A 14,664-nucleotide genomic window follows, 5' to 3' on the forward strand; every position below is an offset into this window, starting at 1 on the left:
ATTAGGTGGCACGTGCTGGGCGAGCGTCTAATGAAGAAGAAAACAGAAAAGCAAGTTTTTAAAACATGGCGTCTCCTGCATTTATATCATCTTAACTAACATGCATGATACAACACTAGGGCCGGCATACACGTGCCTCACAGGCGCTCTGCCCCCATCCTGACGTCTCTGCCCGCCGCGAGAGCGTCGAGCATCCTGCCGAGCGAAAACGTTCCGTTGGAAGGCGCGTCGCTGGTGTACTCGCGATCCGACGCCATCTTGGCATCTTTGGTGGAGAGCGGCGGCGGCGAGCGTTCTTCCAGACGAGGCGGCAACGATCCCGGTCGCTGCAGCCGCTCGGGCGCCGGTTGCAGCTCGGGCTGCTGGGCCGGCAGCGTCTCGTTCGGCGCGAACTGGATAAACTCCACCAAGGGCGCCGAGTGGTTGTGGTTCCTCGCGTCCTTGGCCTGCGTCTCGACGAACGTCACGGCGGCGCCGACGACGCTGACCACCAGGAAGGCGCCCAGCACCACGAACACGCTGATGACGGTCTTGGCCGAGACGTCGCCCGATCCGGCCGCCGCGGCGCTGGCGGCGGATCTAGCTGCCGCCGCGGCCTTGAATACCGCCGCCGCCTTGCGAGAGGCCGAGGAAGAAGCGGCGGAGGAGCTAGTGCCGGGCAGGGCGTCCAGCGAGGCCATCTCGATGACCCCCAGGTGCATGTTGTGCGGGCGCGGCAGGGTTCAGGCGCAATTTTGCAGTCGACGATCGAGGATGGATGCAGAGACGAGACACCACCGAGGAATGTGGGAGAGCGCGCCCGCCGGCCACACCACGGACCGTGGCTCGCACCCGGGAGGCTGCCTCGGCGCGCGCGAGGTGTCGTTTTCTTCTCCTTCGCGAACACTATCCTAAACAAGGTAAAGGCAATGTTCACCGTCGGACATAACGGACATTGCGTGTTACCTCACCGAAGACGCGGTACGTCTGAGTTTCCCCAAGAAAGGATCCAAATTTCTATACTTCAATAGAGCAAATACACTTGCCAAGTCGCTTAACATAGATATTTTTTTTAGAGAGAGATAACATTTACTGCTGCAGAACCAGTCCGGAAGTAAAATATGTTTGCCGAAGGTGCTTTTCTGGGCAGTCAAATCTGCCATCTTGTCAGTTATGATTGGCCCAGAGGGACCCTACGGCCTTTCTGTTTGGGTCAAAATGCTGCCATTACAGAATTTGACAATGTGGCCGAATTTGACACAGGGTTTGCAAGTGTGGGAGCCCGGGAAGGGAAGGGAGGAATAGATGGGGAGTAGATAGTTCAGATCTAGGCTTAAGAGATGAACGTGGACTAGAACGGCCCGCATGGTGACAAGGCAGGAGTCTGCCACCCACACCTCTAGATTACGTCGCAGGTAAGCTGAGCAAGACTGTCTTGCATGATCACGTAGACTCCAGCGCAGTCTCACATGACGTGAGAATTGCCAGGAAAGCCGCTACAGCCAATGCAGATGGAAGACATGTTTCACTTGCAGCAAGGAGCTTATTGCTTATGACATCCAGCTTTACCTCCATCTTCTGGCAGCGTACATCTTAGCTACTATCAAGTATGTTGACAGAGGTGGCCTGGACCAAGGCCACGTTACCTGCTCATTAATTCGCTGAACACTCAACAATAAAATGTTCTCTCCCCCTCAGAAACCTCCTCACCTGTTAATGGCGCATATTCTCACACAATTGTACACCTGATGACCATTTGCCAAACTTCTTCAGATGGAGGATTGAATGGCTCTTATAAAAATAGACCTCTGAAATGGCTGGTAACTTCACTTATTGATGCTATCTGTTTATGATATGAACATCCCCTTCAAATGTCATGATGATGATGATGAGCGATTTCCCGTCTGAAACGGAGTGATGGTATCCTGCCCACACCTCAGCATAATATTTATATTCTTATGCAAATGATATGTTTTACCTTTTATTTCTACTCTTTGCTGTCTATACAAGTGCATCATCACACACCTCTGCAATCATGTGCCGACTGCTGCGAACGTCGATGTCACTTGTAACCAAGTGAACGAGCACAGCGAAAGATGAGAGATAATGTGGAGCACAGAGGGGATTGAAAAAGCGGCAACAGCGAAGAGGTGCAAGGACAAACGCAGAGAGGAGGGCACAGAACCACCTAGTGGAACTGGTTTGTGAGGCGAAAAGTGGAGTGTGGCAGCAATCAGGCATGCGGCCAGCATGGTAACAAAGCGATGGCATGGGCTACGGACCCACTACACACGCACTCCGCCGCCACTACGGAATGCGCTTCGCGCGAGCCATGTGTTCCCGTGTACATGCTCTTTCTGAACAATGAGCGACGCAACCCTGTGGAAATGCTTCGTATGCCACTTCTGATAAACGAGCTACTCAAACAGAGGTTCAGTGCCTCCGCGAGAGCACCCCACCATTCAGAATCAAATTCTTTGCCACAGTGCATTGCGAATTCAAAACAACTAAACAGCTGCACTCGAAATTCGCATTAGAGAGTATCATAATTGTCGGCGAAAATTTTTTATTCGACATCGCTTTGGTTCCTCTCTAGTTATGTGCCACCCTTATACTTATTTTCCTGAGATGACGACGCCATCTGGTGGTGGATAACAATGTCGCTGCGCAATAATTTTAGATCCGGCGGAACGAGAGAGGCTTATAGTGGTCTAGCCAACCATAACAGAGGGTCGCACCACCTGATTTTGAGGTCATGCCAATAATCCCATCACTAGAGTTCAGCGCAGTAATGGGTGGAACGTGACGGGCATCATTCGTCGTGCCAGTAGGAGTAGCCCTTGTTGGAAACAGGAAGCACACATCACACCAGAGCACTTTTGTACATTGCTAAACGACACTTGTTTATTTCGCTCAGGAAGCTTTTCTCTTAATTTTTTTTTCTTAAATACACGTTTCTCTGTACACAATGGGATTCCAAAGCACCTGTAAAGGCAGTCTGTGCAGCATTAACACGTGCGCTCCTTCGCACGCAGCCTAAAAGAAAGACGAGAAAGAACAATTGTTTATTTCATGCACACACATGCACGCACACACACCAAAGCCATTTTCATTAATTACGGAGTGTCTCTTCTGTACACAGCTCCCATCTTCAGCTGGTAGGTGAAGGGTATAGGAATGACGTGCAACCCTTTCCTTATATCAACATGTTTTTTCTTCAGCGTGTTTCTTTTTTCACATTGACAGTCTATATACAAATGTGTGACTATGGAGTGACATCTTGCTCATCCGTCTCCAGTCTTTCGGATGGGCTGGAAGGAAGAAAGAAAAAAAATGGAATGACAAGGATTAGAAAGCAACCAGAATCAGCTAGCTGATGAAGCTTCATGCTTGAAATACAAGAGAAATTTGGCACTGTGCTTTTCAATGCACTTTACCCTTGCTGACATATGGGGTAAAACTATGACTTGGAGATGATAAAGAAGCTATGACACTATGACAAAGAAGCTTGAGAGCAAGTTAAGAACCGCGCAAAAAGCGATGGAATGAAGAATGCTAGGCATAACGTTAAGAGACAGAAAGAGAGCGGTTTGGATCAGAGAGCAAACGGGTATAGCCGATATTCTAATGGACATTAAGAGAAAAAAAAATGGAGCTGGGCAGGTCATGTAATGCGCAGGTGTAATGGTAGATAACTGGTGGACCATTAGGGTTACAGAATGGGCACCAAGAGAAGGGAAACTCAGTCGAGGACGGCAGAAGACTAGGTGGAGTGATGAAATTAGGAAATTTGCGAGCGCCAGTTGGAATGAGTTGGCGCAGGACAGGGGTAATTGGAGATCGCAGGGAGATCGCCTTTGTCCTGCAGTGGATAAAATAGGCTGATGACGATGATAAATCACACACCTTTAAAATCACGGGTAGTAGACACATTTTTCCATTACATGGTTCAGCTTTGTTGAAGAAGTACACTGCGGCTAATTTATGTTGTGCACTTGTCCCGCAAACATTTTGTTAGAATAGCGAAGCATTCCACAGTCGCAAGTAACTGCCTTTAAGATGTAATTTCAGTGACTAGAAAAATGGCATCATAAAATGTGAGCTAAGTACTGTTACTAGAAGGCACAGATGAAGACCGTACAAGCACACATGTATACGACAAGCACAAATGTGCTCTTCCCTCTCTCTGTTTGACTATGGTTAACAGGTTTTTTCAGTTAATTTGGTCCTGATGGAAGGTCCTGGACAGTGCCCATACATTTCTATTGGACCAAACCTTTGTTATTTTGATCCTGGAATCGGCCTTCGCTGGATAACTTGAACTTGGCTTGTCATTATGCACATGCCTGACACCAATGAAGACCACAGTGGTGACTCCAATAATGGCAGTGTCCGTCTTGGCGGCGCTTCGGGTACACAGGGACATTTTAAAGCAAAAACGGTATCTCACAATGAATTATTACAATATTTAACCGATTCTAATATGCACTTTTGTCCCCAAGAGAAATCACCCGAGAATTGCTTGGGCAGTACAATTCAATATGAAACCAACACTGCACTCGCGGCGTGATAGCCTAACATCAGAGCCTTGCCGTCGCAAGATGCCGACCATGGATGGCGACAGAGCAAGTTCATGCACAGCATGACGACAACGCATCGCTTTGAGTCTGATTATGACAGCACATTCAAACGTCGCTGCGTCGTGGGATGAACTTGCGAAATGGTTAGTCTAGGCGTCGGCCACTGCCTCATTTGCAATTGTTGCGGAGGCATCTGATAAATGCAAAATATCAACTGCTCTATGGACCGTACAGAGGACGACATGTTGTGGTTCCTCATAGACAGTGATAAAGTGACATATTTCTGTTTTGTCAAGAGCTCATATATGCGAGAGATGCGCCGCCTTTACCCGACTCTTGTGCTTATGTGCGAGTCGCGGAATATGGAGCGAAATATGGAGAATTTCGCTTCTCGAAATTTGCCTTTGCCCAAGTACTAAAGAGAAGGGCACGCTTCACTCTGTCCCTAGCCGATGGCAATGCGCACTACGCGAGAACTGCTACTTAACTTCCGTCCACACGTGATCACAACAGCCAATACAGAGTCCATAATGGCAAATCATACAATACAACAAACTCACAGTAACAACGTGTCCTTACTCATTGGTCTGTGGCTGCTAAAGCGGCATCTACCTAACCTGTCCCACCATGCTGCATGCCGGGTTTCTCTGCTCCTCTTGGCAGGAACCCTCCACGTCAGGTTTGGCCGTGAAGCATAGGAAAACAAGAACATGTACTGCAGAAGTCAAAGGGAAAAATGCCAGGCCTGACATGGAGCGACATGGTGCGCAGTGAGGGGGAGGGTGCAGGTTAGGTAAGCGCCACTTTAGTGGCAGCAGACCAATAAATAATGACACACTGGTACTGCGAAATCGGTGACCTTGCAGTCATGAGCGCAATGCTTTCTGCCCAGTGCTACGGGAACACGAACGAAAAATGAGTCTATTTAGGGAGTATGTTTATCCACAACCGTTGCACGGTGCGCATAGCAGCTCGGTCTAGGGACAAACGGAGCAAAGCATGTGCTTCTCCGCAATACTTAGGCGCAGTCCCAAGATCATTCTCTCGCAACTCACACAAGGCCAGGCAAACACAGCGTAGCTCTGGCATGTCTGGAACCTTGAGAAAATGGAAACATGCGACAAAGTGGTGACGGTGGACAGCAGATAAATAAATTTCCATTTTGTGAAGGTAAAGTTCGCTGTTTTCGAGTGTTTCCTATTACCAAAATCGGGGGTGTGGTACAGTTTTCTTGCTAAAAAATCAGGTGCCCATTCAATTTCTACTTTGTTTAGGAGCTCTAATGTCATTTCTACGTTAGTTCCCCCACTTTGAACCTATAAAAGTTGGGTGCACGCATGATTTGGGGGCGTGTTGAAATAGGGGCAAATATTGCCACGTGCATCAACGGTGTTTCAAAATTTTATCTGTCTCTTGTTTAATTCCACAAATTCCGTTGGTCACGTCACTGTCGAATGGATGGAAGTTGACTGTACTTAGTGCAGTTTCCATGATGTCATACCAACCAGCCTTGTTCCTTGCTTTGCTAAATCATGGCAATTTAGCAAATGTACGCCTGTGAATCTAGATTATGTTTGGACAGTATGACATTTACCACCAGTAAATTAGTTCTGGCATTCTAAATTATTATTTTTCTTGGTATTGTTCTGAAGCACAAAACTGAGATGATGAACAAATGGCCGTAAATTGCCAGTCACTCTGTTATAACGAATCACATCCGACACGGAAAATACCTTCGTTATACCTGCATTCGTTTATCCTGTCTGACACTGTTCAAGTTAATACAGAACACCTAGGGTTCTTCCAAGATATCTAAATCCAATTAATTGAATTTTCTTGCACCGTGAGCCCCCCCCCCCCCACCGGCCCCGGAATGCGGCTGCCAAGGTTGGGCATCGAACCTGCAACCTAGCGCTCGGCAACAGAACACAATGGCCACTGAGAAACCGCAGCGTGTATTTAAGCAGGTTGTTACCACCAGTATGCAATGGGAGACACAAGCATGCAAGAAGAGTGGGACATGCGCTGTCCTCGTCATCCTGTGTGTTTTGTTTCCCATTACATGCTGGTTGTGATGATGCGGAATCAACTCGCCAAAGCCACACCTATTGTTTCTTACTTTCCCTCCTAAGTCTAATTTCCTGTTAGTACAACAATGTATTCATTAGATCTCAACCAACTCGTCCAGCAACAAATTCTACTCCACACCTTTAAGTAGGTGCTTCAAGTATCCAGCTGGCTCGAGTTAGCAGCGAGTAATCAGGACAGCAAGGATTGGGCACTCACAGATGCATGATTCCACTCAATCACCCACACGGACGCCGCTCAATTCGTCGAGGGTCATGCATCCAACAAGGACTGTGCCTTGGCGGAGCTGTCGTGCGGCGACTCGCGGCTGGCGGGCATCTCTCGCGCAGACGGCGGCGGTAGGCTGGGAATGGCGATGGCCACCTGAGATGATGCGGGCCCTTCGCCCGAAGGGCCCGGCTTTTGATGGTGCAGCGGGGTGCCCAGAGAGGGCGCCGCCGTCGTGCTGCTGCTGGCTGTCGAGGACTGGTCCTCGTCGGAGAGCAGCGGCCATTGCTGTTCCACCTTTGTGAGCCGCTCGCTCAGGGCGCGCAGCGCTATCTGCCTGCATGTTGGGATTCGTAAGATGCTCGTTGGATCAAATCTGAGATGCTGGCAAACCAAATTACATTTGCAACCTGACACTTTTTTTTTGGCATTAGATGCAGGTCCAAGTCCTTTAAACCTTAGAAGAAACACAGCGAAAACCTTGTTAGAATGAACTCACACATGACACAAGAATGCCTTTGTTATACCTGATATTTGTTAAATGATATATAACATGTATCAAATGTAAGCATATATTCGTTACATGCTAATATTGGCATGAAACATTTCAGATTTACTTTGTTATATCCTATAAGTGGTGATATTGAATTTTGATTGTACTGACAAGCTTCAGTGTGCCCTAATTACTATAATATTTGTTTGTATTACTATCTGGTTATAGGATTTCAGCAAAAACCATGTAAACAACTTCATGTAAAGCAGTAAACTAATATATCATATATCTGTCTGCTTTAGACAATCTGATATAATTCGAAAAATTTTTATATCCATTCTTTGCACAGAGTTATGAAGTTGCAAACTTTATGCTTCAAACAGTTTTTACTCGCTAAATTATGGCAATATTCATTTTAAAAAAATTGCGTCTTTCAATCAAAACACTACTTTTAACAGCAAGTATAACTTAATTTTCTCAGAACCCAACAAACCTCACTTAAATCACCATAGCAGTTGCCTAATTATTGCATTTCGCACACATCTCATTAGCAAAATCAGAGTTAGTCTGAAGCTACAGCTTCCTTTTGAGGCCATGCTGAATGTTTGCCTTTGTTGCATAGCACCACAACCAAACAAAGCAACACCAGATTCATGTGGTACAATGAGTAGGTCGCCAGCTGTTTTGCAATGCGAGCTTACGCGCACTGCTATCTTGCGTGTCCTTATGGCAGCTAATCAATGTCAGCCAGAATAACCTAGTCAATGTCACTGGCCAGAATGACAACATTAAACTAATTACTCGTTTCGGAACAGAGGCAGCTCTGCCTCTCCAAGCATAGAAGCAGCTGCTCCGTTTAAATTGATGTGAGCGGCAGGACAGCAAGAAAGAATGCAGCATTAGTTTTAAAAGAGTTTCCAGTTAGTGGTACTAGAGGTGAAGCAACAGAGGTGGAAGCACGGCTGCTTGCAGGCTACTGCTCTTTTATTGCGTGTACTCATTTTGCAATTACCTTTGAGGCCTTCAATGGCACAATGCCAACATCACTGTTCTGCGACGGAAGAGCATCACATGCTCTGACAGTATTGTTCCGAACAGTGCTTGTAGACTAGCTTAATCAGGAGCACTTTACAAGCTTAACAGAACTCTTTGCCTGGCTAGTTCTTTCATATGTAGGGAAGGCATAACGGCGCAAACTAGCACGATCACACATGGATAATGCAAGATTGAGTACTACTCATGACTAGTTTATTCATCCCCTGACACCAAGGATATAAGTATACACACGTAAGCACACGGACACATACTGCAGGTGCATGACTGAAAGAACTCACAATGATAAAAACTGGGGTCGTGATAATGTAACAATTTGATTCCGTTTCGTTTCACGCTTCATCAGTGGTTCGAATGGCACTCCGTCGATGCTGTCACCAGCAAGTGGTGGATGATAAGAAAGGAAGAGAATTAACTAAAGGGATCGCTACATTCTAGGAACTCGAGATTCGCTACTGAATCCAGGTTTTTATCACTCTGTAGCACTGGATCTATTTAATGCTCTCTATGTAAGAGGCAACGGCTGCGTAAGTGATACCTCTAATTTACTTTTCAAACGCAAAGCCCATGTTTTAGTATGGTGGTTCCTTGCCCTAACATATCTGCAGCCTGAAAGGGAAATATTGTCACTTCTTGATGTAACACAAAGCTACAAAGAAAACCCATACAGGTTTCTCAGAAAGAAAGCTTCGTACTTGAAGAAAAATACAACTAGGAAAAAAAATTGCGGACCAAGACGAATTTTTCTTCAACTACGATGCTTTTTTTTCTGGCACACCCTTATGGGTTTCCTTTGCAGCTTCATGCTACAGTAGGGTCAATAAATTTCACAGTCGTTTACTTTCTTCCACCTAGTGGATCTCCGCTAGGTGGATGACATTTTTTCCTTTTATGTCTTCCTGTTAAGTTCGAGTTTGTTATGCTAAAAACTTTTGGCCAACAGGCTAGTACTAGCACGCTACTGAAACTCCAGGACTTACCTCCTCCGCTCTGCATCCTGAGGATCGGTGCCCGGGAGGTTGATGGTGACGGTGGATGCAGACCCACTGGACAGGTTGTACTTTCGCGGTGGCTTCCTACACAGCTTGATCTTCACAAAGAAGTTGAAGATGAGGTTGCTGAACAGAGCGATGGGAGGCTGGAGCACGTTGGGAAAAAAACTGTTGGGGAAAAAGAAAGGGTGGGGGATGGGGGGGGGGATAGAAGGGGAACACGCATGAATTTCGCCCTAGCAGCTGTAAATGTACATTCTGTACCAGATATATTCTGCAATAATTATAAGTTGCTAGTGTACTAGAAAATGAATCGAAGCTAGCCTTTCAGTCACTAGAGGTATGGCCAGGTACGATGTAACAATTTATCATGCTCGATTCTATTCTTTCTGCATCTATCGCTACTCACAATCAGCCAATCCACCTGAGATAACGTAAATGGAGCACCATGCGGAGCAGCAACAAAGCGCGAAAAGGTGAGTAAAGAAATGGAGTGCAATCTCCTTAGAAAAGTCCACCCTCGATTTGCTGCAAGCATTTTGGCAAAACCCTTTTGCCAATTAAAGAAAAATAAATATGACTGATATATTGAGCAACTGATAGAGCAACTGCGTGCTAATATCAGTGGACACTTGTTTTAATTAAACAAAACGAACATCTAGCGTGCTGCCAACCATAGCATTGTTCAGCACTTCCAAGTCTCTTGAGTAGCAATGTCACCAACTTTTGAATTTTTACACTTCACTGAGGCAATTTTTTTTCTTTTTTACACTGTGCTCATATAACAGAAGCTCTTAACTCGCAACTGGGGTACAGTATGAGTGAGAAATTTAAGGACATATGGCAAATTTTTGCTAATTTTAGCAATGGCCTACAATTTGCTAAGATTGGTTGTATCAATGCAAGAGTCAAATTTTTCCAATAGCATGTTACTGTTGTGGGAGAACCACTTTATGACAATTACATAGATGCTAAAGGGAAACACCAAACCGGTTCATAAAGGGATAAATTATTCATTTCTGAAGTTTATTTTTGTTAATTTCAGGGTAAGGGGCTCATCAATTCCATTTCTGAACTTCCATTTTCTGAATATCATGCTGAAAGCACACTACCAATATGGCTGTGTGACATCACGCATTTCAAGGTACTTTTAGTATCTGCCGCTGTAAATATTCTTGAAACTTGTGAATTTAAATGTTAGGCTCCTTCAGAATACAATGTAGTCTACATTTACTAGTAAAAAAAATTAACTAGGCTCCAGCAGACACCATCAATATCCATGATGTCATAGTGATCTGGCGCGGGAACTTCCAAGACAGCATCACCAGTTGTCTCTTGCTTTTGGTTCACCAAGCCTGCTGTCACCGTAAGAGCAGCTTTTTGTTGTTCTTGTCATAAAAAGGTAATATACCAACACAGCTCGAGTTATTTTTCAACATAGTGTCCCTTTAATTATGTGCAAGTTAATCCATGCTGAACATGGACTATCACTGCCTTACCTCCTCAAGAAAAACAACCACATTTTTTGCAGTAGTTTAAATGGTTACAGGGTGCATAATAATGTGCACCTAGAAGACACGAGTACTCAATTTTAAATGAATGTAGGTTTAAATTGAGTGTAGTGTTGCAACCTCTCTGCTTCACTTACTAGTGAATTGAAGCACATTCTTCCTTCATACAAGAATATGTGCAGGGACTCTGACCATAAGACCAGTTTTTCTTCTATTAGCAACAGAACACAGCATTTCAGTGTAATAGTCCTGAGGTACCTATACTCAGTTCCTTGCATAGTAGGCAACAGTATGAAGTCGAGAGAGAATTCCCTGGCTGCTAGCATTCGCAAACCAAGATAGCATGTAACGTACGAATGAAAGACATAAGTACGTGTCATGTAATTCTATGTAACAACAAACCTCACACATTATGCCACAAAACATGGTGCAATTATTATACGGCTGCATTACAGATATGACTCTGTTTATCACAGAGCAAAAGGAGCTACGAGTTTCTGCGGCCATGGCACCCTACTTGTGCTTGCGACCAAAACACGTTGTATCGCATGCCGGGAGCACAATGATGAACAAATAACATGTGATTTCATGTAACCTTACATCATCAAGTTGTAGTTGTAATACGTGAAGTAATTCCACAGAAAGCGTAGCAGTTCAAAAACAACTGCACTATGAAATGCACGGAGTGAGACATTTAGCTTCCACAATGTTGCCTCTTAAGTAAAAAAAAGAAAAATCGAGTATAGGCAGTTATGAAACATCAAGGGTAAAAATTAAGTAAACTGCAATACCCACCCATTTTTTTTTTTTTGTTCCAGGCTTGTCAATGAGTGTGACAATAGTGTGTTTGAAGAATTTTTGGGTGACAGGATGTTGATGTTGGTATGTTATGACACCATGTCATGTAGTGGTTTTCAATAACTGCGCATAAGAGGCATTTTGAACTTTTGATGAGCCTTCTTTCCTATTCACGTTACGTCCTAGCCCAAGAGTAGGTTTGCCGTTACATAGAAATTGCCAAAGCATTTCATGAACCAATATACTTCAAAACTAGTCTACCGAAAACTGAGCTAAACTCCTTGAAAATAAACACAAGCCATGCATATTGCCAATGCTTGGAATGTTGCCCATGATGCACATATAATGGTAGTCTCAAACACAGAAACGTAGGGGAAATCAGTTTTTTGGAGTTGCCTGTGTTATCATGTCAACAAGAAATGCAGCACTGCGAGATGGGGAAAGAATGCACGTTCAGCATTTAGTCTGCGTTTACACAAGCACTGCCATTTACATTTAGATGGACTCGGTTAAGAGAGGAAAGGCAGGATTGTGAATCATATCTGTGCCTTCTTTGAGCCTACACAGCAGCAATGGAGATATGAGAAGATAGAAGGCAAAGAAGAAATAGCACAATCACCTCGTACACACAAACAGTTAACAGCATGACTAAAGGCTGCATAGACAAACTGTGGGAGAGCCTTAAGCAATCCTGTAAACTTCCTCCGCATGTAGTTTTATAAGCGCGGACGTAAATGTAGCAGCTGTCGTTATATGTCACGACCAACGCAATATTGAAATTAAGGTATGCGTACGCAGGTGAAACTCCCTTTAGATTGTTCCATATATTAAATAGTAAACGCTTTCCTCATAACCTCCTATTGAAGATCCGCAGATAAGCGCACGTTTAGACTCGCTCAACGTCAAGCTTTTCTGCACGTCGCAGACATACTGTGCGACACAGGCTTTGGCGTATCTTGCAATACGCCATACGTAAACGGACGCTGTGTTCAGTCGAGCGCGTCGTCTTGTAACCGCTCTTCAAGTCTCCGAGCCTCGGCAAAAGAAGGTGCATCGGTTAGTTAAAGAGGGCAAAACAAACGTCGATGCTTTTACCAGCTACAGGCAGATAAGACGCGAACCGCGCGCGCCTACCACACCCCCTGCTAGTTGTGTCACCACCACGCATCGTCACATGTCACGGGCACGCATACTTCGCTGAAGGCCAACCGCGGCTTCGCGAAGGGCACGCACCTAGCAAACGTGAAGTGGTCCGCCATGTCACCCTTGCTGCCGTTGCTGTGGTGCTGGTAGAAGCGCAGGTAGACCCACGACGACAGCACGCCCGAGGCAAACATCACCGGGTAGGTGCCTCGAAGCACCTGACATGCCCACAGTATGATCGAGCCCAGGAGCACCGTTAGGGGAACGTTCCGGTTGCGGATCTTGCCAAACGGCAACGGTACCAGTACGTGGTCGGGCATGATCTGCTTGACCGCCACCATGACGGCAGCGCAATAGCCGGCCAGCCCGTGGATTCGCACGGCGAACAGGTAGTCCGGGTTCCAGGTGATCGAGTAAAGAACGATGTAGTAGGCGACCGAGAGGAACGCGACGCTCGTGTTGACGATGGCGAAGAAAGTGAGCATCTCGATGGCGCCCCAGAGGGGCTCGATGAGCTTCCCGCACAGCCCGACGGTCACGATGTCGGCGATCACCATCCAGACGCTGTTCTCGAAGAACGCGTGCGTGAACGCGGTCCATATCCAGAAGCTGGGCGGTATGATGTAGCCCGGCGTGACGCACACGGCCCGCGACGCGACCTGGCTGTAGGAGAGGAAGTAGCAGAGGAACACGGCCAGGCTTAGCACTTTGACGACCGCGCTGCAAGTCTGCAGCGCGGCCAGGAACTGCTGTCGCAGGTACGGCAGGTTTCGCTGCACCACCGTGGACGCGGCCATCTTCCTCGCTGCCATGTCTGTTTTCCCCCCCCCACAAGTTGCGGAAGGAAACCGGAAGCCGCGTGAGGAGAACAGCAGAAACCGGATGTGACGCTTGCCGAGTTTGAATGATGCCACCACGACGCCAACGTTGGTGCCAGCTATGCCATAGAGTTTCCTACAGTATATGAAACTCTACGGGCTATGCCACGACTTCCATGGTATACACGGCCAGTGAAAAATTGTGATAATGGAGGTGCTTTACCCATAGTTTCTCACTGGAAACTCAATGGCTTTGCCTAACGAGTCTCTAGGCAAGGCATTGAATGTAGAGTAACTACCACATTGACACTACCGTGATACAGGACTACTGCTAAGAGCGCTAAATTTAACGCATTCGTGGTATCATACAATGGTTGTGGTCATGCCAGCAAGCCTTTCTCGATTCTAAAAGTCCGGTCACATTTTGTCGGTTAGTCTTCTTCACTTTTCTGAGGAAGCTTAAACAGTAACACTATTCACTAATATTCACTAACACACTTAAGCGCCCTCTATGGAAAGAAAAATAAATAGAATGCACATTGATTAAGCGATTTAATCCATCTTTTTTTAAAAGGTTATGTGAAGGCAACGCAACACTTTGTAAATTACTAATCGACTTACTGAAATATTTGTCACTTTCTTTTCTTTGAAGTTAGTAACCAATTTTCAGGAACCTTCCTTATTGTTGTTGTATGTGTTCCACAGCAGCTCTACACAGTGTTGTATGTGAAGCCAGATTATTGACAGCAGCATTTATTTCGAGATAGCCAAGGCTGTTTGTGCCTCGACAACATTGGCAGCAGTTCAGGAATGATCACAATTGCTATTCATGAGCAATGTCACTACTGATGGTGATCAATCATTGTAAATTGAGACAGACTGAAATGCAGTATACGTTATGTCATTGTGTTCTAAGTATTGCCTATTCAAAGTTTCATTGTTTCTTTCTCTCCTTCTTCAACAGTCGTTTTGCACCAAATGGAAAATCTGGTTTATGCAAGC

The 14,664-nt window shown here is 45.7% G+C and overlaps 1 protein-coding gene across 1 annotated transcript; it reads right to left on the reverse strand.

Annotated features, from left to right (window-relative positions):
* Nucleotides 1–2,856: 2,856 nt before the first annotated feature.
* On the reverse strand, nucleotides 2,857–14,603 carry LOC126527695 (transmembrane protein 115-like). The gene is made up of 4 exons (XM_050175563.3): nucleotides 12,935–14,603; nucleotides 9,381–9,560; nucleotides 6,846–7,191; nucleotides 2,857–3,290 (listed from the first exon to the last, which is right to left on the reverse strand). Exons 1-3 carry the CDS (start codon nucleotides 13,654–13,656, stop codon nucleotides 6,900–6,902), a joined length of 1,194 nt encoding a protein of 397 aa, XP_050031520.1. The 5' UTR covers nucleotides 13,657–14,603; the 3' UTR covers nucleotides 2,857–3,290; nucleotides 6,846–6,899.
* Between the last annotated feature and the right edge of the window lie 61 nt (nucleotides 14,604–14,664).

This window comes from Dermacentor andersoni, chromosome 9, assembly GCF_023375885.2.
Source record: "Dermacentor andersoni chromosome 9, qqDerAnde1_hic_scaffold, whole genome shotgun sequence".
NCBI classification, from domain to species: domain Eukaryota; kingdom Metazoa; phylum Arthropoda; class Arachnida; order Ixodida; family Ixodidae; genus Dermacentor; species Dermacentor andersoni.

Coding starts and splice junctions, on each gene's coding strand:
- LOC126527695 (XM_050175563.3), bottom strand. CDS start 13,656: ATGGCAGCGAGGAAGATGGCCGCGTCCACGGTGGTGCAGCGAAACCTG. Junction 9,561..12,934: donor GACCACTTCACGTTTGCTAG/GTGCGTGCCCTT, acceptor TTTCCCCAACAG/TTTTTTTCCCAACGTGCTCC. Junction 7,192..9,380: donor CAGGATGCAGAGCGGAGGAG/GTAAGTCCTGGA, acceptor CCCAACATGCAG/GCAGATAGCGCTGCGCGCCC.